Genomic DNA, 22,550 nt, shown 5'->3' with positions numbered 1-22,550 from the left:
ATGTGAATCAGTATCTATTGCCATGGGATTAGCTTGATCTGAGAGGGGTTGTACCCACCATTGCCTAGAAAATAACTGTTTGCAGGTTGAAGCAGTCCAAGCATTGACTGCTTCTATTCCCCACTCCAGGAATTTATTTACCCAAAACTAGTGTGTTCTGTCAAAATCTTCACCTGCTCTGAGGAGGAAGAAGCAGCTGCAGAGAATATGGGACTACTTTTGGGATGTAGAGTGACACAAGTCACTCTTTTTTTTGTCCAAGTGAATACTTCAAACAGCATAATCAGTATTAGTTGGTATGTTTGGAATACTAGATACGGTGCAAAGTGTTATATGTTTTCACTGCTGGCCCTTCATGCCAGAAAGATCAGAATTCAGATATCTGGAAGCTGATTCACTTTCCCTCAGGTAATAAAACATGCATTATCGTGGTCAACTCCCTGCACATGCTTTGAAGAAGTAATTAGGGAGTTCTGAATTGAAACTTGCTTTAATGCTTAAAGCAGTTGTTCTGTTAAAATCAAGGCGTTCACCAATTGCAGGTGTGTAGGAGGTGCTGGCTATTAATACATCCCTCCTCCCATTACTATATTTAGTTCATGAAATAATGAACTGCTAGCATCTGGGGGGCATTGCTTTCTGGAGAATGCACAGATTGTATTTATTTATTTTTGTTTTTAACATTAGCCCCTGAGTTTATTGGTTTTCAAGTGCTGCAGTGCTGTGTCCTGGAGGTGCTAGTGATGTCCAGTGCTTTTGCTGCTTCTCAGAGCTTTGTGGTAGCAAGAAGAATGGAAAAGGTACATCTTCTGATTTTATTGTTGATACTGAAATTGTAGGGTCAACATTGTAAAAACTTCCAGTAGGCTGATTCATTAAAGAAAAAAGAAGCAGGATGGACTTGAGCAGAGGAGTGGTACTCTACATGAGAATGTTTCTCCTGTCTTCATTACTGAACTCTTACTGTGTTATCTTGTGTCTTAACAAGCTTTGTTCCTGGGAATGAAGCCTCTCTAGTATTTTTGTAACATGTTTTCTTCCAAATTCCTGTGTTTATTGGTTTGTTAGAGACCTGGTTCAAGGGAACCCTATAAAGTAACTCCATTAATTTCTTGCAAATGTGCTGTGAACAGTGGCTACTGCAGTTCTTCCCCAAACATTAATGAAGGATTGATGCAGTACTTTTATAGTCATGTTTTTTGCAGAATTTCAGCTACACCATTTTTCCTAAACCAAAACCATCGCTGTGGCAATTTCTAAGACAGTTGTATTTTTCAGGATGATCAGGATATCCAGTGTGTCCAAATTCGAGAACCCTGTTTTAGCATCTACGCAGTCCATTGAAAGTGGTATCTTTTGTGAGGAAGAAACTTATTTAGCTTTGGAAGAATTCTGTCTTTCTTTCACTTGTTTTTCTGTTCACCTGACCCCGATCTCTGCCTGATGCTTTTTATCCCCTTCTTTTTCTAAGAGGTTTTCATGTTGGCAAGGTATGCAAACTTGGAGTTGACATTTTAAGTTAAGATGAATGTTAATTGGATATTACTTGATCTGTAGCAATACACCATCTCCATTATCACAGTCTATTCTAGTTAATAGTGCAGCACCTAAGAGAGCTCTCAACAGTGAGAAAAGCTCCTGCTAATACCTTGTTCTTAAAGAATTACATCTAATTCCTCTTCTTCAGTTGCTGGAAGAAGTCTTGTTACTGAAAGACAACATTTTTTTGTGTGTCAAGCTGAGTGTGTGATTTAATTTACTTAGCTTGTATTTCTACCTGTCAATTATTAGGAATTTTTTGGTTTTGTTTTTTTTCTTTTATTGACTGCTGTGTCACACACATTTTTATATGGTTCCTGGTGATATGACAGAGAAGTCCATTGTCTCAGTGCTCAATTTACAGTTCTCTTGACACTGTGAAGTGCATTGAAAGTGCTTCAGTAGTGTTACTCGTTTGAGCCACTTCTGTAGAAATTTCTGAGTAGTGACCTAAGAAATACCTGCTGTTCTGAAATAAGTGCGGTGAGGTGGATCTCTAGTGCATTGTGTGATTGTGCATTCATTGGTGACAGAGGGAACTGGGGTTTTTCTTACTGTTTTCCGAGAAGCATCTTCCTGTGCATCCCAGTTTAGCTGTTAGGTGATGTGATTTATGATGCAGGCTTCAGTGAGTCTGTCTTCTCATTTTTTCTGGGTTTGTGATGTCCGTAAGTGCCATCTGCATGTCTGCCAAGTTCAGTTATGTGTGTTTTAAATACTTCCAGTGACAGTAACTCTACCACTTCCCTGGGCAGCCCATTCCAATGCTTCACAATTGCTTTCAGTGAAGAAAATTTTCCTAGTACCCCATTTAAACCTGTTCTGATGTAACATGAGGCCATTTCCTCTTGTCTTGCTGCTCATTACTTGGGAAAGACCAGCCCCATCTGTCTACAGTCTCCTTTCAGGTGGCTGCAAGGAGCTGTAAGGTCTTCCCTTCCCCCTCCTTCTTCTCCAGGATAACTCTTCACAAGCTGCATTCCCAGTTTGTTCCATTTTTATTTATTATTTAACGTGTGGTAAGATTAATTCTCTTCAAGTATTTGTTTCTACTTGCTCCAGAGTTAAATAAATTCTTTTTGTTTCATCTCTTTGTTTTCTCTCTCACACTAGGCATGCTAATAAGGGACAGATAGTTTTATTGAAGTAGATACACTTTTTACTGTGGACCAGTACTGTTCTCTGATTTAAAAAGAAACATTTTTAAAAACATATAAGTGCCTTGAGAGCTTCTGGAAGGCTCTTTAGGGAAAGCCAGTGCATGTGGTTCATCAATATTCGTATTTCATGTAAACGTTAAAACCCCCTGTTAATTGTATTTACCCTGCAGATTCTTATGTTACTGTTTTATCCCTGCACATTGCCGTTGAGGCTATAAAATCAGGGAAGGTATTTTAATGTGGCAAGAACCTGGCTCTGGCTTTATTGCTTCTAATAACCAGCACCTTTGGGTTAAAGGTTTCATAAACGTGGCAGCTGTGCTTGTGCTTCTGTGGCAAGTCTGCAAGATAAAACCTGGTAGCCAGTGCTGCACTTCCTGGTGATTTGTGCCCTGGTTGAATTTACACACCTCCAGCTTATTCATCACTTTAAAAAGTCCCTATGTTTTAGGAACAAAGGGCACAGTGTCCCAGTGGGAAGCCTGATGAGGATTTGTTGAGGACCTGTGTCTGCATTGCATCTGCTCTGTCTTCTTGTCCCATTACATTGCTCTGTTCCTCTCTACTGGTAATAAGTTTTCCACCTACAGATTTTGTTAGCTCATAATCCTGCTGTCTGCTGCTTTTCAGAGAGCAAAGACAGCTGCTGGCTGTGTGCTGACATGTTTCCTCTCTGGCAAAAGTACAAGGGCAGCTCTTCCTCTATGCTGCTCAAATTCAGTAATTTGCATTTAATGTAACTTCTTGGCTTGCTGCTGGAAGGGGTGGAAAACCTCTTTACCCCAAGCCTGGAAATGTAACTGTGAGAGAATGAAAACATCCAATAACATTGCTAGATAAAAAAGACCCATTAAAGCCTTTTAATGTCCTGGATATTCTTTGAGGGGAAAGAAAAGATTGCTCTTGGTATGTGAGTTGGGATGTTTCCTTCATAGCAACTCTACCCATCTATACTTCTATTTTATTTGCTTTTGTGATGAGTGCCCCTGTCTTATATGATATCTCAGCAAAGGAAGGAGATGGAAATAATTCCTGCCAAGCATGTGTTCCTGTGAAGGCTGGTGGTGCTGTGTTGGTGGTGTTCTGGCAGTTCTCTCCATCGCCCTGTCAGTCAAACGCCATCGGCGCCAGTCCCCACGGCAGCAGCAGCATCCTGTGCAGTGCTGCTTGACCCCAATCCAGTGGGTCACTGCCTGCTCTGGGGGCTGTGTTTTGTGCCCTGCACACACAGAGCCATAAAATCTTGGCAGTTTTTATTAAAGCATCATTATTTTTGTTATGTTGTCTGGCACTGATTCTCTTCTCTCTGTAACTAGGGCAGTGAAGTTTCGCTGCTGTGAAGCAACTGTTCCCAGATTCATTTGAGCATGCTAATGTTTGAGGAATCTCAGATGATTCTGATATTTTGGTCAAGAGAAGTGTAAAATGATGCTTAGAAAAATAGTATTGCTTTGAATAAAGGTTTTCAGTATTTTTTTTTCAATATGAGCAAAATGTTTCCAAGAACAAATGGGAGAAACTTCAGCCTTACCAAGGCTTTAAATAATTCAGGAGTTAATCATCATGAGAATTTCCCTGTGGTGTGGATAAAAGACTGCATTTTTCTAACTTATTGAGTTCATACTTGCTGAAGCAGTGAAGAAACTTTCACTTAATCTGTTGCAGATTTTATAAATTAATATTATTAATTAATGCTGGATTTATTAATTAAAGCTGTTACTATTTTTATTAATTGTGTGAGAAGGATTGTTTGATCAGAGTAATTGTTGTATAATATATATCTGGATATCTGCAACTGTAGATGTTCCTCAGTTTCAATTTAACTGTTTAGGGTCTTTAGCATGAAAATGAGGAGCAACTGTAGAGAAAGCTTAGCTCCTGGACTTGAAGCAGTCTCAGGAGAATGTGCCAACTCAACGATTTATGAATTTTTAAAATACGAATCTGTTTTATACAAGCCTGTTAAAAAGAATGGGTGTGGATTTTGGTAACTTTAAAGTCACGCATTTTTAAATTTTTCTGATGAACTTTTTAGCTGCAAGTTAGTAATTAGCAGGCTTAGACATTTTGTGGTTTGTATTGGTAATGAACCCATTGTGGAACATAGTGCCAGGTTCTGCACTGCTCTGACATCTGCTTGAGTACTGAGCAGTAAATTGAGACTCAAGTTTCTATTGCTGAGCCTTGCCCATTTTCTGGTGAAGAGTGGAATCTGTGAAAGGATTGAGCTGTCATTTCTGTGTCTCTTGCTTGCTTTCCTGCTGACAATTCATACAAATCCTGGAGTTGCAAGATGCAAGTTTGAGTGGTGGTTTGGGCTTTCTTTTGGAGGCTATTCCCTTCCTACCCCTATCTATCTTTAAGATCCTTGCTAAAACCATTATGACTTCTCTAGCTGCCATTTCATAATTGGCTGTTGACTTTGAGTGACCTGGGTGCTGTACCTTTCAAAATGGAGAATGTATGTAATAGTTCAAGGTCTTATGTGATTTCAAGGTTTTACAGCCAACACACGGGAGGCAGGCTGCACTCTCTGATGTAAATGTGTTGAGCAAGTTTATATGCTGCCACCCTGAATTTGCAACCTTCAGCCACCACTTTTGTGCTGTTGTTGGTTTCTTCTTGATTAAAAAAAAAAAAAAAAAAAAGTTTTGCATTGTATTTACTTTTGTAAATTTTAAACTATTATTCAGGCATCTGTTGTGGTAGCAACAGCACTTTAAAATCTTATTTTCAGTAGCTGATGCCATTCTTGATTGTTGCATAGATCACTGGGTTTGTTTTGCTCAGTCTCAAGATGCTGTTTCTTAATGAAGGATATTGGGCCAGTGCTTGAGGCAGTGCCTTATAAACCCAGACCCTCACTCGAGCAGATTAAAGCACAGTACATTTAAAGCTAAATATAGAAGGCATATCCTGTGTTCCTAGTAATTAAAGAGTTTGTTCTGTTACTCTGAACCTCTAGTCATTAAATCTGCCACAAGTTCTGAGTCCTGCTTTAAGTGCTTCTTTAAAAAATCTTTTTCTCAGCTATCTTAAAGGGCATATTTTATGTTCACAGTTCAAATCCGCAGTCAAGCTTCAGGTGCATGCAAATTTTTTTGCAGCTTAAAATTACACTGCATCCAAGGAAAGAAGTCTGGTGTTAGAAAATCTAGCATATGCATTTCTGTGTTTTATAGGAACTGGGAAACTGTTATCAGTATGCTGGGTTCAAGACTTTTGTGTGTTCCTTAAGGAAGTGGGCACTGTCGACCCCAGCCTGACAGTATGTTTGTATTCTGGAAGAGCTGTGAAAAGTGGATTCTTGCAGTTCTTACCTTCTGTGTGGCTCTCTTGACACTTTCTTTACAAGTCAAAAATACTTAGCTGAATGTTATAGATCATTCTCTTTACCAATAACTGAAGGTCAGAAAGACAAAGCTGATAAGTATGTCAAATCTAGCCAGTCACTGGCTGGAGGCTGGGCTGTTGCTTATCCCTGTAGACTGCTAGATTATCTGCATAATTAACTTGCAAAGCACCTCCTCTTCCTCTAACACTGAGCTGGCTCATCAGGGGAAAGAGCCTTTTGAGCTCTGCTGTGAAGGCACTCTTGGGTCTTACAGCACTTTGAAAGATCCCGTGATATCCTGGTTTGCCATGTTTAAATCTCTTTGCAGATGAGCAGAATGTTTTTCCAGGAGGCTGCTAAGTGTTACAGTTGTTTGGAAATGCTCCTTGGTTTATTACAACTGCAGCTTTAAATCTCAGTGATGAATGTGAATGTCAGATGAACTGCTTGTTGTGTATTTGTGTTTTTGGCACTTACAGGAAGCAAACCCAGTCTTGACTCTGAACTTTACTGGCTATTTCCAGTTCATGTGCCTGGATGCAGATTTTTTGACTGGATAAGTGGTAAACCTCGACTAGAAGGAGGTGGTTTGCCAAGTAAAATCTTTGAAATGCTGCAAAAGTGGCCATCTACAGATGCTGCCACTAGAAGTCTGGTGAATGAGAATATATTGTATAGCTGGAGCATTGTTAAATGAACTTTCAAGGGTAGAGAAAACACTACTTGGACAATAATGTGTGATTGATAGCTTCTTTCTCAGCCATGGAGCTTGAGTTTTTCATTTGTGGTAGGAAGCATCTTTGCAAATTTGTGTACTTCTAAACTAGACCTGCAGAATGAAATGCAAATCATACAGATTTTCTGTAAAACTGAAGTTGTTACAAGAACACGCTCAAAGTCTTGCATGAGAAGGCTTAATTTTGGACAAGCAGCTCATGTGTAACAGTGACCTAATGGCCTGCAGGGTGAGAAGTTGGTGTCCTCTAAGTCCCAGGGCTGGCACCTGCTGTGGGCAGGACAGGGTGGTGACCTGTGGAGATTCCTGTGTGCTGCAGAGCTTCCTTTGAATTGCTGCTGTTTGCATTCAGCTCTTGGTAAACTGTGTTTTGTGCGATGAAACTGATTATATCCAAAGCTTAAAAATAGTTCTGTTTTCTTTAGATAAAATGACATTAATATATTATCACTTCCCAATTTTTTTTGACATTGTGTTGAGATATGCTGTAAGGGCCTGAAGTAATACAAGCCCAGTATTTTTTACTGTTGTATGATGTGCCACGTAGGTCCTGAACTCTGTATTTATGCTCAGAGTTGATGGGGTGAAGGATTTGTTTATCTTCTGTTATTTTTACAGCACCCACATGTTTTTCAGAACTAAAAGTTGCTAAGATACAGTGATGCTTGTAAGAAATATTTGATTAGAATTTGATGGTTAAAGCACTGTCTTTATGGTTAGATTACAAAATCTTGTCTAGAGTTGGACAGTGTGTAACCCTGGGCATCAGTCTGCCTGGTGACCATGCCAGAGGGTGAGACCTGTGCCATGCTGACCCTCACCAGGACGGTTCTCAGTCCTCTGCCTTAGTGGCTTCTATGCCCCCAGCATTCCCATGAGCTGCATGGGCAGTGGTGCTGTAGCCCTGCCCCAGGAGTAAGGGCAGTGACTTGATCACCTTCCTGTTCAGTTTTGAATCTTCACAGTTTTTTACAGAGATGCCAACAGCCAGGTTTAAGAGAATTAACTCATTGAAGTTATTCTTGTATTGTAGTGCTCTTGATCCTAAAGATAATGTGAATTACTCTTGGAATATGTGTTAACAATTTTCTTTATCTTTCTTTTGCTACATGGAGTCTTTATTTTGCTTTTAGATTAAACTGTTGCTGTAAATGCGAGAGTATAAATATTTTTCCCTTTTTTTCTTTCTCCAGAAATTTTATGAATAAGAATCAGAAGCCGGTGCTAACAGGCCAGCGGTTCAAAACTAGGAAGAGGGGTAAGTTGCATTACATTTTTTGCTCTATTTTCTTCTTTGTTAACATGACTAGAAATAAAGGAGGTGGAATAATTGAAAGTTCAGCTTAAGGATTTTTCTCCCCTTCTTTTCAACCATCTTGAAGATGTTACTTTGTACTAAGCTCCATAAATTCTATTATTTTCACTATACACCTTAGAACTTCATTTAAAATTTTACTTTATTAGCTATGAAGTCCTGTGGAGCTTTCTGTTAAAGATTGGATGCTAAATGAATTTATAGTATCTTTACATATGATAAAGAAAACTTACTCAATGTTTGGTTTGGGTGTTTCTTAAAGTGTCCTTTTCAACTAAGAAAGCAGAATATGAACTTTTATTTAAAGATTGTGTAAATAAATTATCTGGGCATTTTTAGTTTGATTTTCATTTTTACTTCTTTGACCCAAATCAATGTCATGTCTCTAAATGAACCTTTCATATCTAAAAAGGAATTTTCTCACCTTCCTTCTCCATGAGATGGTCAGATCACTGGCCCTGCTTTCAGGTCAGAAGGAAGTCAGAAACTTCCTTTTTCACAAATATTTATTTCTCCTGTGTTAGTGTAGTCTTTTTTTTAATTGTTAAAATAAAACAATTGTGTAAGTCCTAATTTACTCATTGTGATACTGATTTTCTGTAAACATGACCAACACTTTGTTTCATTAAGTACAGTAGAGCATCAGTTTTTAAAGAAAGCTGAGTGGTGCTGATTGACCATCCAGGTGTTCTGGCACAGCAGGTGTTATCCTAACATGCTTGGTCATACTACACTCAGAATTGATTTATTGCAGTTCAGGTGGCTGGGATGAATGCCCAACAGGTTGAGGCAGAGAGATAAAATATATTTAATTAATTTATTCCCTTCCTGTTCCTCCACCAAAAAAACAAAACCAAAAGTCTGGATTGTGAAAAGAAGGATCATATTTTTTGGTGGTCTAATAGTAGATTATTACAGCAGATGCAGGTGGGGTTCCTTTCTGTCATGAAACAGACTTTTTCCCTCTTGGCTTTCCTATTTCTGATCAAAAGCTAACACCTTATCTAAATGTTTTGTGACAGAAAATGTAAATATGAGCATTTTCTAAGTGTGGATGAGAGAATCAAAGAGGTGGTAACCTTTCTCAGAATATTTCAAATTCTGTCACAAGTCTGAAGAGCTGAATGATGAGTGTCTAGAGAGAGACCTAGGATGATCATGAAGCTTAGGTAGGAATTACAAAATAGTTTGGTTTCAGTCATGTTAAAAAGCAGGGCCTCTGTCCTCCCTTGCACCCAGCACTTCTTCAATTTGTTTCGCTAGTACAGTCTCTTAAATGCAAAATGTCTTTCCTATGGTCCACATAAAACATTTGTAAAGGATAACTAATTAAAAAAAAGAAATCAGTATTGTTTGTAATTAAATATCATGGTGCTCCAGTAATTAGTGGTGTTAGCTTTCTATCAGCATGGTCAAGAGCATTATGCAGCAGGAGCTATACTCTGCATTAACTCACAACCATATAGGTGCAGCCAGAGGAGTGGAATTAGCAATCCCTAAAGAAATCTGTCTGTCAGATCAACCAGTAAAAGCACTCAGGCATACACACTGATGGATTGATCCCATGTGTTTTTCAGTCTAGGTCAGTCAGTTACGGTAAATGTGTTATTTGAAAAACTTGTCTTAAAAAATATTCTCTCTCTCTCTCATAGAGACTTTCACCTTATGTTTTCCACTGAGATTGGCATAATGTGTCATAATACAGATTTGGTCTTTGACTCCTATTTAATGAAATTTAATAATTAGAATCCTAATTTCATAATTAGAATAAATAAAGATATTTGATTTACAATTCTGTGCCAATCCATTGGATTTCTGTTTACAGTGATTGGAAGTAGCCCTAGGTAACTCTCTGACTGCATGGAAGAGAGAAAAGACATGGGGGGTGGTCTGAAAGATGGTTGGAGTTTTTCTTTTGAGAGAGGTTATTTACAGGACTGTGGATATTTAGTGGCTTTCATATAGAAATTTTTACATGCAAACATTTCTTGTACTCAAAGCATAAAATCTCTTCTTCAAAAGTGATGTCATCCTGGTTGCCTTATTATTTTAATATCCTGCTTAGAAATTTGTAGATACTTGGTTCTTTCTAGAACAGAGTATTTGAGGAAGAGAAATGGCTTCCAAGTATGTTTATTCCCTTAAGTTTCCATATAGTTTTGTATCACAGCAGTGATACAGGTTGTTAGGTCTTTGACTTAAGACTAAACTATACTATTAGGGTTTTTTTATGCTGAGTTTCAGTATATCAGGGGATCCTGAAATGTCACCCAGGTAGGACAGTGTGCAGTAGCTGTGGTTTTCACCATGACTTTTCAGATTTTGGAGACTGTACTGTGGTGTGTAAGGCAGGTAGGGGGTCTGAAACATGTGTATGCTGGGGACAGTGAGATGCTTGTTTTTACCTGTTTGTGTCCCGTGAGACTCCTTTTTCCCTTCTGCAGATCCCTGGAGCACTCCCATCTCAGCAAAGTGTGACAAGATGCAGTCAGGCATCTTATAAAATTAATTGCATATATGAACTCTTATCACTGGTCAGCTAGCTGCAACAAATCTCAGGTTGTGAACAACTTCTGAGCTTTCAGAGAGCAAAAAAAGAATAATACAGTGTTTTTCAATTCAAAGTTTGAAAGTGTGCTTAGTGTATAAAATATCTTTGAAAGAACCATGAAGGAGGTGCTTGTACATCTTAGTCTTTCTAGTTATATTGATTAACCAAATGAAAGAAGTGTTGCATGCAGCATATATAGTGGCAGACATTCAAACCACTTTAAAAAGATTGAAAGGAAGAAAAATGATGCTGTCAAGGGAAGAGCCTTCCAAGGAAAGGAGGCATTTCATAGTTCCTGTCAATCTAGGCAAATAAAATAGTTTGGTTAGTTCTTGGTATAGTCTCTGTACCTGATGAATATTCCTTTTTCAGTGAAGGTCAGCAGTAGTTGGTGTCTGGCCAGTATTTGTGTTTATGGAGCTATGTTTATGGAGATAAGAAAATTGCCTAGTAAAAAGTCAGTACTAACACCTTTATGTTACCTTGTTTGACCCCTCTTCTTAATTCATGTTGTCTTTTTTCTTCCACAGAATTACAGTTGTGGGCCTTCTGTTGAAGTGGTTAATTAAGGACAGGGCCATGAATGTACTTTGTGATTTTCTTGGGAGCAAAAGATAGGAAATAAGGACCTGGAAACATGCTGAAAATTAAAAGCTGTGTATGCACTGCTGCAGTGGATATTGTGTGAATCACATCTGCAAGCTACACCTGCCTCTGCTAGCCCTTGATTGGAGCTGTGCTTGTTTAATAATTGTGCACTTGACAGCTCAACAGACTGTCACCCCTTGTTGGTGATGGCTTCTTACTCACCCTCTTGTACTACATCAGCATATTCCTCTTCAGTACATTAGCTTGGTAGGAAAATGTTTCAATAAAATTATAAATCGTTTTTCATGCAATAAATTCACCTCCTGTTCCTGTGTAAATTTTTAGAATGTGGCAGACAAGAAAATAGCAGGGTACTACAGATGAGAGGAGGACTTCTGGGGCAGTGGAAGAATCTATTTAAAGTAACTAAGAGATATTAATCATGGTATTTGTGTTTGTACTGAGCACTGTGTACCCCAGATACCAAGCATATAATGCCTTCCAGTTTAGATCGGAACATTTTAAATTTTTTAGGCAAAATACATTTGGAAAAGTAAACGGGGGTTTTTTAACCTTTAAGACAAAAGTCTGTGTTCTTGCTGGTTGATGTGTCATCAAGCTTTTTTTTTTTTTTTTTTTTACTCTTCAAATAATACATAATTATTTGGCAATCCAAAAGATAGTAATTATAGTCAGATGCTTGTTTATGGGTGAAACTGTGTTTCATGTGCACAAGTAAAACTGTGTGAAGTACACATATTGAAGTACTTATTTCAGTAAGACTGGTTTGCAGGCTTTTTGTCACAAAAGAGGTTCTGGCGTTTATGCATCCTCTGGCTGCAGGCTTCTGTTCCCTGCTACTCATAGTGCAGATAGGAGAGGCAGTTCCTCAAAACACAGACTCCAGGTTTTCATCACAGGCAAAGTTGAGGTAACATGGCTGAGAGCCTGAACATCTCCAAAGTCTGGTATGAAGTAAAAGCCTGGGAAGAAATCATTTGCAGTCCAGAGAAGTGGCATATTGAGTAGTGTATTGGGTGGTGAGAGTGTTATAGTGGAGGATCTAGGTTGACCCTATGTTTGTGTGTATCACTTCAGGATGAGCCAGAGTTGGGAGCAGATGGTTGCATGAGCATATATATGGATCCCTGGAGTTGTCTCAGTTTTGGTTTGAGGAGGTCAGATTTGGGGCATGGGGAAGAATCCAAATTGAGATGGGCAGTAGACTCAATAAGTCATGGAAAAGTAGGCATAGCAGGGGATTTCTGGAAAATAAGGGGGTGCTGCAATTTTCCAGTGCTTAGTGCTTGGGAGACAGCCCTTGAACTGCAGCTGGCAGTGTGCTGCCAGGCTCCTTGGAAGGACAAGTGGACTGGTCCCCTGAGCTTCCCAGTGGCCTGGGACACTGAGTGGGAGGGACTGCTTTATGCCTTCCAGGTACAGTTGCTATGGGAGAATGGGATACGTTGGAAGTGTAGGAGAATGTGCAAATGATGTACTGAGGGTGCTAGAATAAGCTCACCCTGGGTACATGCAGCACAGGAGAGAGAGCTTTCCTGTATGAGAAATAGAAAAGCTATCAAAAGTAGGAATTGTCTGTAAAATAGTTATTTAATTGCCATGAAAGTACTGTGGCAGGAGGGGAGAGATTAGGGAAGAGAGGCTGTTAAAAAGTAAGGTTTCTTGTTTAAAGCCTGGGATGAAAAACTGTGCTATGAGTAGCAGGGAACAGAAGCCTGCAACCAGAGGAAGCATAAAGGCCAAAACATCTTTTGTGACAAAAAAGCCTGCAAGATTTGCAGCTGGCATGTTTCAGACTGTATTAGCACATGTTCAGACAGAAATTTAACCAATCCTCATTTATCTTAGTAAGTCAAAATCTCTGGATTGATGCCCTGGATGTAATATTTTCCAGTTTTTCAAGAGCTTGTATCAGTGTTTGTGTCAGCAGGTGATAACAACCCTGTGTTTGAGTGCACAGAACAGCTTGCAATTTTGTTTCTGAAGTTCAAAGTTGTTTTAACAGTAACAAGCATTTCCTTTGTGCCCTTATGTAAAGCCAGGGCAAGTTTTCTTAAGAAGCTTCAAGTGGCCAGGGTAAGCTGGTAACTGCTTGCACAAAAAGGCAGCAGGAGGTAAATCTACATAAGCGTTTTCTGGAGGTTGCAGTTGTTTCTACTGTGACTAATGACCTTGACACAGGGACACTGTCTGGGGGGTCAGGCTGACCTTAATTCAACAGGGGACAACTGTGAAAGATGCAGTGTGAGTGCTGTCTTCCTAGTGCTGCTTAGGTCTGTGAATATAAAATAAATTCTTGGTTAAATCGTGTTGCCATAAATATTTATTCAAAATCTAGTTTTATTAATAATTCAATCTCCTTTTTTTTTTTCCATGAAGACTCGTCTTTTTGAAAACATTTTAGTTGTGTGACCATAGTTATTGAAAGAAAAATAGCAAGAGATGAGAAGTGAAATGTTCATTCAGATTCAGCAATGCACGGTGCCAGCAAGTGAAGAGTATGAAGTTTGAAAACAGTTTCAGTAGTTGCTTTTCCTCTATTTATTTATTCCCATATGTTTGTGTTTGTTTTGGTGTTAGGAAATGAGGAGGAGAGGGTAAGCAGAATTTCCAGAAATTGTACCAGCCAAACAAAATTTTGGTGTGTTGATCAGAATGAGAAGATTGTTAGGATAATAAGATAATTAGGTGCCATGGTCCTTTCAATTGCAGACTGATACAAGATTTTAACAGGTTTAAAAACTGACACTCTCTCCTTCTCCTTCTTTCTCTCTGTTTCAGATGAAAAGGAGAAATTTGAACCCACAGTCTTCAGGGATACAATTGTCCAAGGCCTCAATGAAGCTGGGAATGACCTGGAGGCCATAGCCAAGTTTCTGGATGCAGCAGGCTCACGACTTGATTATCGCCGCTATGCTGACACACTCTTTGATATTTTGGTAGCTGGCAGCATGTTAGGTAACCTGCACAATATCTGACAAAGAATTTATGATCAGCCTTCCTTGTTTTTTTTAAGATGCTATCTTCCTCCACAGTGGAAATTATAACCTGTATTACAATTTTGCTGCTTGCATCTTGTATCATAGCACTGTTTGTTGTGCAGTAACACCTCGGTGCTGCTCTGAGAAGCATTCAGTCTGGGCTAAACCAGCATATAATTGCAACAGCAAAGAGAATGAGAGAGATGCTAACTAGAGGAAACAGAAAGATATATTAGCATAAAAAGCTGCACTCCAGGTTAAGAGCTTCTGCAAATCTTGCTTTGTAGATGTTGCAACAAAAGGTAGCTCAGGGAAGTGAAGGATAATGAGGCATGCATGTTTTGTGGATGTTCATGGGACATTTCTACCAGGTATCAGTGTTGGCTTCTGGCAAAAGCACACTTTTCACTTTCCTCTTAATTTTAAGTTATCTCCTTTTACTGGTCATTTGCTTTGAATTCTGCTTTCTGCTTTTTGGTATGTAAGAAGAAAAGATGATTTTGTAAGACTTGAAGTAATACAGGAAAACAAGAGCTAGTGGAAATACCTAGTTAAAAAGCTCAATAAAATAAGCCAGTGTTTTGAATGTTTACATGAGTCTGGTAAACATTAGAGGGGTTTAGCAGGATGTTCCAAGAACCCAGATTACTAACACAGTGTTAATACTTTTCTCTTTGGGAAGAATTTACATTATTATTATGATGTTTAAAGTAAGGGTTAAAATAATGTGTCAGGGTTATGTTCCAACTCATATGATAACTCTCAGTGCTCTCAAGACCAGCTGAGATTCTTCAGGGTGAACTGAATCACTCAGTCCTGTGAGGACTGTGTGATCTACAGTACAGCCTATCAGCCAGGTGTCCCATGTCAGGTGCCACCACATCTTAGCAAAGTTTGGTCTGTCTCTGTTCTTCCTATCTCCTGCTACCTGTTACTGTGGCCTTTGGCATCAGTGATATTAATGTAAGACTTACTAGACTTATTAAATCTTACATTCTTTAAAGTAATAAATAATTCCTTGCCTTTTTTTTTCTCCTTTCTTATAGCTCCTGGAGGCACACGCATAGATGACAATGACAAGACCAAGATGACCAACCACTGTGTATTTTTTGCAGATGAAGATCATGATGCCATCCGAAATTATGCTCAGGTCAGTAAAGGCATAGCTGATGACTGTCTTCAGTTTATGTGTCAAAAGGGATTATAGTGGAACATCTGCAGTCTGTCTAGGCTGCACTAGGCTAGTTTCAGACCAATTGAAAATCCAGTTAATCATTAATCTGCCCTAACATATATATTTTAGGTAAGAAAATAGGATGTCTAAGATAATGTGATCAGAGTTGGCAAGGCTCTCTTTACAAAAAGCAGTCTTGCTTATTGCTGTCTACCATTGGTTGAGTCTATTTCTAGACACCATCCTTATGAATTTTGTTGACTTTTTCTGTGTGTAGACTGAAACATTTATATGAGCATATTTTGAGAAACACATGAACTGTATCAGAAATTGAGCTTTTATAAGCAGTGGTGTAGCTGGCAGGACCAGGACAATGTACACCTCCCTGTACTCACAATAGTGAGGCCACACCTCAAATACTGCATTCAGTTTCGGGGCACTCACTACAAGACAGACATTGAGGTGCTGGAGAGTGTCCAGAGAAGGTTTGGAGCACAAGCTGTGTGAGGAGCAGCTGAGGGAGCTGCAGGTGTTTAGCCTGGAGGAAGGGAGGCTCAGGGATGACCTTATTGCACTCTACAACTGACTGAAAGGAGGCTGTAGCCAGGTGAGGGTCAGACTCTTTTCCCACATAGCAAGTGACAGGGATGAGAGGAGATGGCCTCAAGTTGTGCCAGGTGAGGTTTAGATGAATAGTAGGAAAAATTTATTCACTGAAGAAGTTGTCAAATATTGTATTAGACCGCCTAGGGAAATGGTGGAGTCACCAATCTTGGAGATATTTAAGAGATCTGTAGACATGGTAGCCTAGGGCCATGGTTTAGTGGTGCTTGGCACTGCTGGGTTAACAATTGGACTCTGTAGTCTTAAAGGTATTTTCCCACCTAAACAATTCTATAAAGTACATGCATGACCAAAAATATAAAGTTCACACCTCCAATCTTTAGTTGCATAACTAGTTAGGAGTTGGGTGTATATTCCAAGAGCTTTCATTTCTCCTACGTATGTGATTTATAGTTTCTTCCTGAAGAAATAAAGCTTGCATAAAAAGACCAATGAACCCTAAAACATTATTGAAAAGACGATAACTTTATGTAACTCCTTAATGGAAGGTAGTAATTATATGAGAAAGTACAGTAAAAATTGTGGAAAGTTCAAAGCCACCATGCAATTCTGTCTACCAGTAGGATTGCATAAAAATGCAATACCCTTACAATGCCCATATGTCAAAACTGTATTGTTAGTTATGTATGTATTTATCTTTTTAAATCGCTAGGTATTATTGGAAAGCTGGAGACAGCAACTAAAAGCATAAAAACTGCTGTCCCTGCTAAGGTGTCTAGGGTGAGAAGTTCCTGGAAAGGTGTATAGTTGATTTAAAGAGTGCTGGGATTAAAATCTGCATTGGCAAAAAAAGTTTGTTTAATAGCAGAAACCTCCTTTAAAAAACATCTTTAATAACCTAAATTAGTGAAATATACTTATTTTTGGAAAGGGAGTCAGTATTTCTTATGCGTCAGCTTTGTCATCTCTTAAAAACAGGGTATTCTGCTTCAGGAAAATCTCTGTTGTCAGTGAAGGCATTGATTCTGTCTTCTTGAATTTTAATATTTTAATAATCTTCTGAACAAAAATTGGCAGTACCAGTCCTCCAAGGAGAAATTTAAAGTAAAAGATTACATATTGAAAAATGGAAAGGGAGGCTTTGCTTCACGATTTGTAAGAGTGGAATTTTCAATGGATTCTCGGCACTTTGAACCTGAAGTCACCAAAGTAAATCACGATTTTGTAATTAATGCCTGAAGAGATGTGTCCTTTTATTGACCTTGCCATTTTTAATGCATAATGAAAAATAGAGCTATTACTGAATGATGAAAATGTCGAGTTAGTCTAATATAGTATTTAGATATTTTTTTTATCTAGAAGATACCTAGAAGGTAACTTCTTACTCTGTCTCCCAAATGAACCAGTAGTGTGACTGGGTTTTTGTGGATTTCAGTTATAGGAACAATTAAAAGTGAAAAGTCTTCAAGTCAAAAGACTGAAGTTAGTATTGATATTTTAGAAGATTATTTGCATATGAAGTCATACTTCTGTCATTTACAGAGACTTTAAAAATATGCAGAATTTTGTTTGGAAATATTAACAAGAATCTTACATTTTCAGATTCTCTCTTATTTTATTAGGATTCTGTGTGACTCCTCAGCATGGCTGCACTTGATTTTCCACTTTTCCTGAGCCAAAATACTACCAGTTAGGATGTTTGGATATATTTTATATTCTGGAAAGTGAATTGAAGCTTTCTAAACCTGATTTTCCTTCCTCCCCCATCCAGTGTGGCAATAATGTCATTTGTTCCCCACATAAACCTTTTTACCTGTGACAGTGAGTCATATGCTTTGTGCCTTTGTACAGCAGTGCAAGTGATGATTTGTTTATTTAATTTCTTATCTCTTCCTTCTTCACCCTGAATGAACTGTGCACCTGTGCTGCTTCTGGTTTCATAATTTGTGGTCACGTGATGGGAAACAAATGGTCAAAACTGGAGAACAAATGGTTCCAATAACATAATTGTTGTAGAAGCTGTGACAAATGTTCTTCCTCTTTCTCTGACAGTAGTCTGTTTTGTTGTGAACATATATGTTAGTTGATTTGCCAAGATGCTGCATCTATTGAAGATGCCCAGCATCCTGGCTGCCTCGCCCATCAGCCTACAGCTCAGAGCTTCCCCCGTGCTGCATTACTGGGAGGAGGGGTGCAGTGATCTCCTTCTCCTCTCCCCTGCTTTTATCTGTGGATAGGGTGAAAAGCAGAGAAGGAAAAAATATTTTGAGAAATATGAAAATACTCAAACTGCAATAAATTCCCTGATTCAAGCATTGCTCTATGGAGCAAGAATCACAAAATTGAGAGAAGGGTATTGCGTGCTCTCCATGTGGCAGACAGTGCTAGAGAAATGCCATTTTGCAAGCTGCTTTTTTTTGTAAAGCATTATGGCTGTAATTTTTACACTTTTTAAGTTAATCTGTGTTTATCTTTAGGTCTTCAATAAACTTATCAGGAGATACAAATATCTGGAGAAAGCATTTGAAGATGAAATCAAAAAGGTAATGTTGATGTCAGTCTTTACTGGAATGCTGATATTTTTTACTGTATTTCTAACATAATTGTATATGTACAAATGTGGTGCTGTTAGGTGTTTTATTTAGCTCTACTGGAAAAGAGGATGGAACCAACAGGAGGGAGTTTTACTCTGCAAATTCAGCTCTGTGGTAATACTGCAAGAAGCACTTGCTTGTTGAGTATTTTCATGATTCATTTGGTTTCTCTGACCAAACTCACTTTATTATTGCAGTTGTTTTTGTGCAGAAGTTTGATACACTTTGGGATATACCTCTTAATGAGAGGTGGTATTACTATATTGCAAATAGAACATCTCTCTACTTTTTCAAAAAAATAAATGCAAATGTGCTATGCAAAATGTCTCTTAATATTTGAGCATTAAACCACTCCTGCACTGTGGAATGAATCCTAACCACAAGTTTTTTGTATTTGAGGCCACAGATACCTGTAACAGAAAGTGCTCATCAGTTGCTCAGGATTTGCCTGTTAGACTATAGTGGCTATTTGTGGATACTGTATTGTTTTGTGATACTGAATTCCAAGGAGACAGGAAAGGCCAGAGTAAAAATATCTGAAAAAGATACAGTTTTTGTCTATTTTGAGTTAGTTATAATAGATGTAAATATCGTTTTCTAACTGCTTGAATAAGTAATAAACACTGTAATGTCCTATAATTTAATAGGCTTGCTGGTAGTGGCAAAACCTACCCCGTGACTAAAGTATCATGTTTGTTAGACATAAAAATGTGTTTCCATATTATTTAAACATTAGAAGAGTTGGTGCAAGGGTCAGGTGAGGGCATATTTGGAGCTTGATACTTCACCAGCACTTCTTGTGCCTGAATTAATTTGGCTCTGATTTTTACATTCTTGCTCATACAGGAAATTATTTTTACACTTGTGGCCAGCATGCCTATCAACTGATGCTGATTACTCAGTACATCATTCTAAAGACCTAAATTTACCTCTATCCCCACACAAATCTAATGTTCCTGCTGTTAATTACTGTAATCACTGACATGAGAAGCGCTGACTCACAGCATTCAAGTTTCAGAGAGTGCTCAGCATATTAAGCAAATGCCATGTCAATTCAAGCCACCTCTGCTCATTTCTGTAGCTTGCTTGGCTTTGCATCCTCTTTAGCTTCCAAAAATTCACTTTGCACTCTTAGTGACAAGATGAGACTATGGTTAATAAATAATAATTTAATTCTTAGTAAAGGATAAAGTGCCTCTGATGTGAAGTTTAGCCACATGCCAGCTTGAGAGAAAGCAGTCATTTGAGATGCAGTATGACTAGAGCCAAGCTACTCATTGAAAGCTTTTGGAAACTTCCTAGCCATGCCAGTGTAGGATCAGGGCAGGCTGATTCATCTTGCAGACTGCAAACTTCACTTTTATGTACATGATTTTTGGATAGTTTTCAGTATCGTCCATCTTGTATGACAGATCATGAGATGAGGTTTGTAGTGGTCCTTGCCCGTGGGGAAATCTTTCCATCTGTCAATCCATCACCACTCATGGTGCTGGTGTGAGTCTTGGTGTAGCTCCTGGGGATGTGGGGTATATTCTTTTCCTCTGTTAATCCAGTTCTTAGAAACCTAGAAACTAGGAATGTGGCTGTGAGTGTGTTTGTGCCTGTGTATTGCATCTCCACTGCCAGTGCCCTTAAAACCCCTGAGGACTACTTGTAGGTGCCTTTTGCTTATCTTCTCCCTCCCCCTGCTTGTGTGAACCCATAAAGTGGCTGCTTTCTCATTTACAAGACTGCAGGGGTTTTAACCACTTAATCCTTTAATCCCTGTATGCTGTAATTTGTGCAGGAATGGCTGCCCATAGAGGTCCAGAAGATAGATAGGTTCCTATTTCCAGAAAGTGTTTTTGCTAGAAGAGAGACTGCTGCAGTTAGTCAGTGGTTAGATATGTAAGAGAGTGACTCATTGATGGCTTTTTTTGCATCATTGTCCCAGCAATGAAACTGATGTTTCTGTCAGACTCATTAGGCAGATAGAGCATTTGGAGGGAAATTAGCTCCTCTCATAGAAAAAGGTATGCCAGAAAAACCAAGGCAATACTAGCAATTTCACACTAAAGAAGCAGATGGTATCAAGTGGGACTTTTCTTTCAGGAGAGATTACCTTAGATGCATAAGTATTTGCTTTATGTCTTCTAGATCACAACTTTGTCATTAGCACATTGTTTTCTACCATCTTTCTGCTTTTTGTCTGCTCCTAGTTTTCAGTTGTTTTATTTCTTAACTCTCCTCAATATTGTCAGTTTGCATAAGTAAACCATATATCTAAAGTTTTTAATCTAAATTATTTTGTGCAAGCAATTTCTACAGAAGACAAAGATGTTTAGATTGTTCACTTGCTGTGTTTTGATATAGACAGCTTAAGTTCCTATGACCATGGCCCAATGTACTGGCACACGTCCATGACATTTTGCAATAATTTTAGTAAAATTCCAATTTCCAAACCTGTGTTTGTCTTTCTCTATATGTGTATTTCCATGGATGAAGAATGCAATCATTATCTGTGTTTTTAGTATGTTTGCATGTTTAGTAATTGTCTGTGTAAACTTTTTAATATCAAAGTTGGGACAAACTACAGATAAATTTATTTTTGTCTTAACAGTGTTAAATATTACTGAGTCATGAGAGGATGTCTGAAGCTGGGAGACGTTATGACATCCGCTATTTGTGTTCCTATTTTCCTAATGAAAGAACCGTAAATTAAACTAGGAATTAGGAAATAAGAGGAGAATAACATTCTGAGATTGAGCAAGGAGTAAGCAGAAATGCTTTAAGTCAACTAAATGAAAGGCAAGACTCAGTCAGCAGATATCTGTTGCTATATTAGCTGCCTTCTCCATTGCTGACAATTGAGTGCTGTCTGCAGATGCGACAAACTGTCAGCAGCAGACCAGTTCAGATAATGAAGACATCAAAAGATACCATACCCCCTGTGTGGGTACAGTTTCTTTATTTTCACCATTTAAGATTTCCAGGTCACAAAAGGTGATCAGCAGCAGTTGTTTTTCTTGTGTGCTTTTTTTTTTTTGCATGCATGTGTTTACTTGTGTGCATCTGCTATGCCCAGAAATTGTGCTTAAGGTACTTTTTCTTTAATGACGGAAACAACATGAAACATCACATTAGGTCTGGTCTTGTGCTTATTTTGAACTTCTGCTTATATAGTCGGGAGTTCTTATAGATATCATAGAAACACAAAATTATGAGCCAGAGCTGCCCTTTTTATGCCTGGAATCAGTTTGTATCTAAGGAAGGCAGTAAGGTCTGTGCTTGGGTAACAGCAGGGAACCATTAGCTTAGAGAATGTTCTGTGGGTGGTTGGGAACTATTCTGAAAGGTCTTGGACATTTTGTGACTTCCCTACTGAGATTTGTAATTGTAGTGGTAAAAGAAGAGTGCTTAAATTAATCAGCAGTAAGAATCTGAAGTAACAACTTTGAACTGAAATTTAGGTTCTGTTTCATGTTTATAGAATGGGTTTATGAAAGGTTTTGGGTTTTCCTATCACCCAGTCACTCCCTAAATTATGTTTCACAATTGCTGGAAAGCATAGAATAGTATCCTTAAACAGCAGAAAAGAATAAGTCTAGGTTTGAGCTGCTTTTGAAAAATAATAGTAAAACAAAAATTAGGCTAGTAGCTCCAACAGTACTTTATGTAGCAAGGGATGTGTAGAAGATGAGGGTTCTGTTTAAAACATGCTGCAGTGGGATGCAGTTCAAGAACACCAGAAACCACAGTAATGCTAACAGACTTGCAAGGAGCATGTTTCAGAGGAAGGGGAAGAAGATGAGATTGCAAACTCCACAGACGTGGTTTGAGACCTTCCAAAACATTTGAACAAATACAGATTTCTCAGAATTTGAGTTCATAATTTTTTGGGTGTCTTTCTCATAGAATCTATCTCTATCTTGGACTGTAGTTGTAACTTTGGCTTTGCAACTGGGTTCTTTCTTTCCTGGCTCAAATTTGACATGAATGGGTATAACTTCATGA

General features: G+C 38.5%; 1 protein-coding gene across 2 annotated transcripts in view; it reads left to right on the top strand.

Moving 5' to 3' along the window:
- Nucleotides 1-22,550, top strand: part of BZW2 (basic leucine zipper and W2 domains 2) — a 56,669-nt gene that overhangs the window by 12,295 nt on the left and 21,824 nt on the right. For both annotated transcript variants that reach the window (XM_079299989.1, XM_079299988.1), the window contains exons 2-5: nt 7,963-8,027; nt 14,026-14,202; nt 15,272-15,375; nt 18,441-18,506. In XM_079299989.1, the coding sequence (XP_079156115.1) occupies nt 7,970-8,027; nt 14,026-14,202; nt 15,272-15,375; nt 18,441-18,506 (405 nt within the window). In that variant the 5' untranslated portion in view covers nt 7,963-7,969. The remainder of the gene's footprint in view (nt 1-7,962; nt 8,028-14,025; nt 14,203-15,271; nt 15,376-18,440; nt 18,507-22,550) is intronic.

Source organism: Erithacus rubecula (genome assembly GCF_903797595.1).
Source record: "Erithacus rubecula genome assembly, chromosome: 3".
Taxonomy (NCBI): domain Eukaryota; kingdom Metazoa; phylum Chordata; class Aves; order Passeriformes; family Muscicapidae; genus Erithacus; species Erithacus rubecula.
This window is presented reverse-complemented; position numbering and strand designations above follow the sequence as displayed.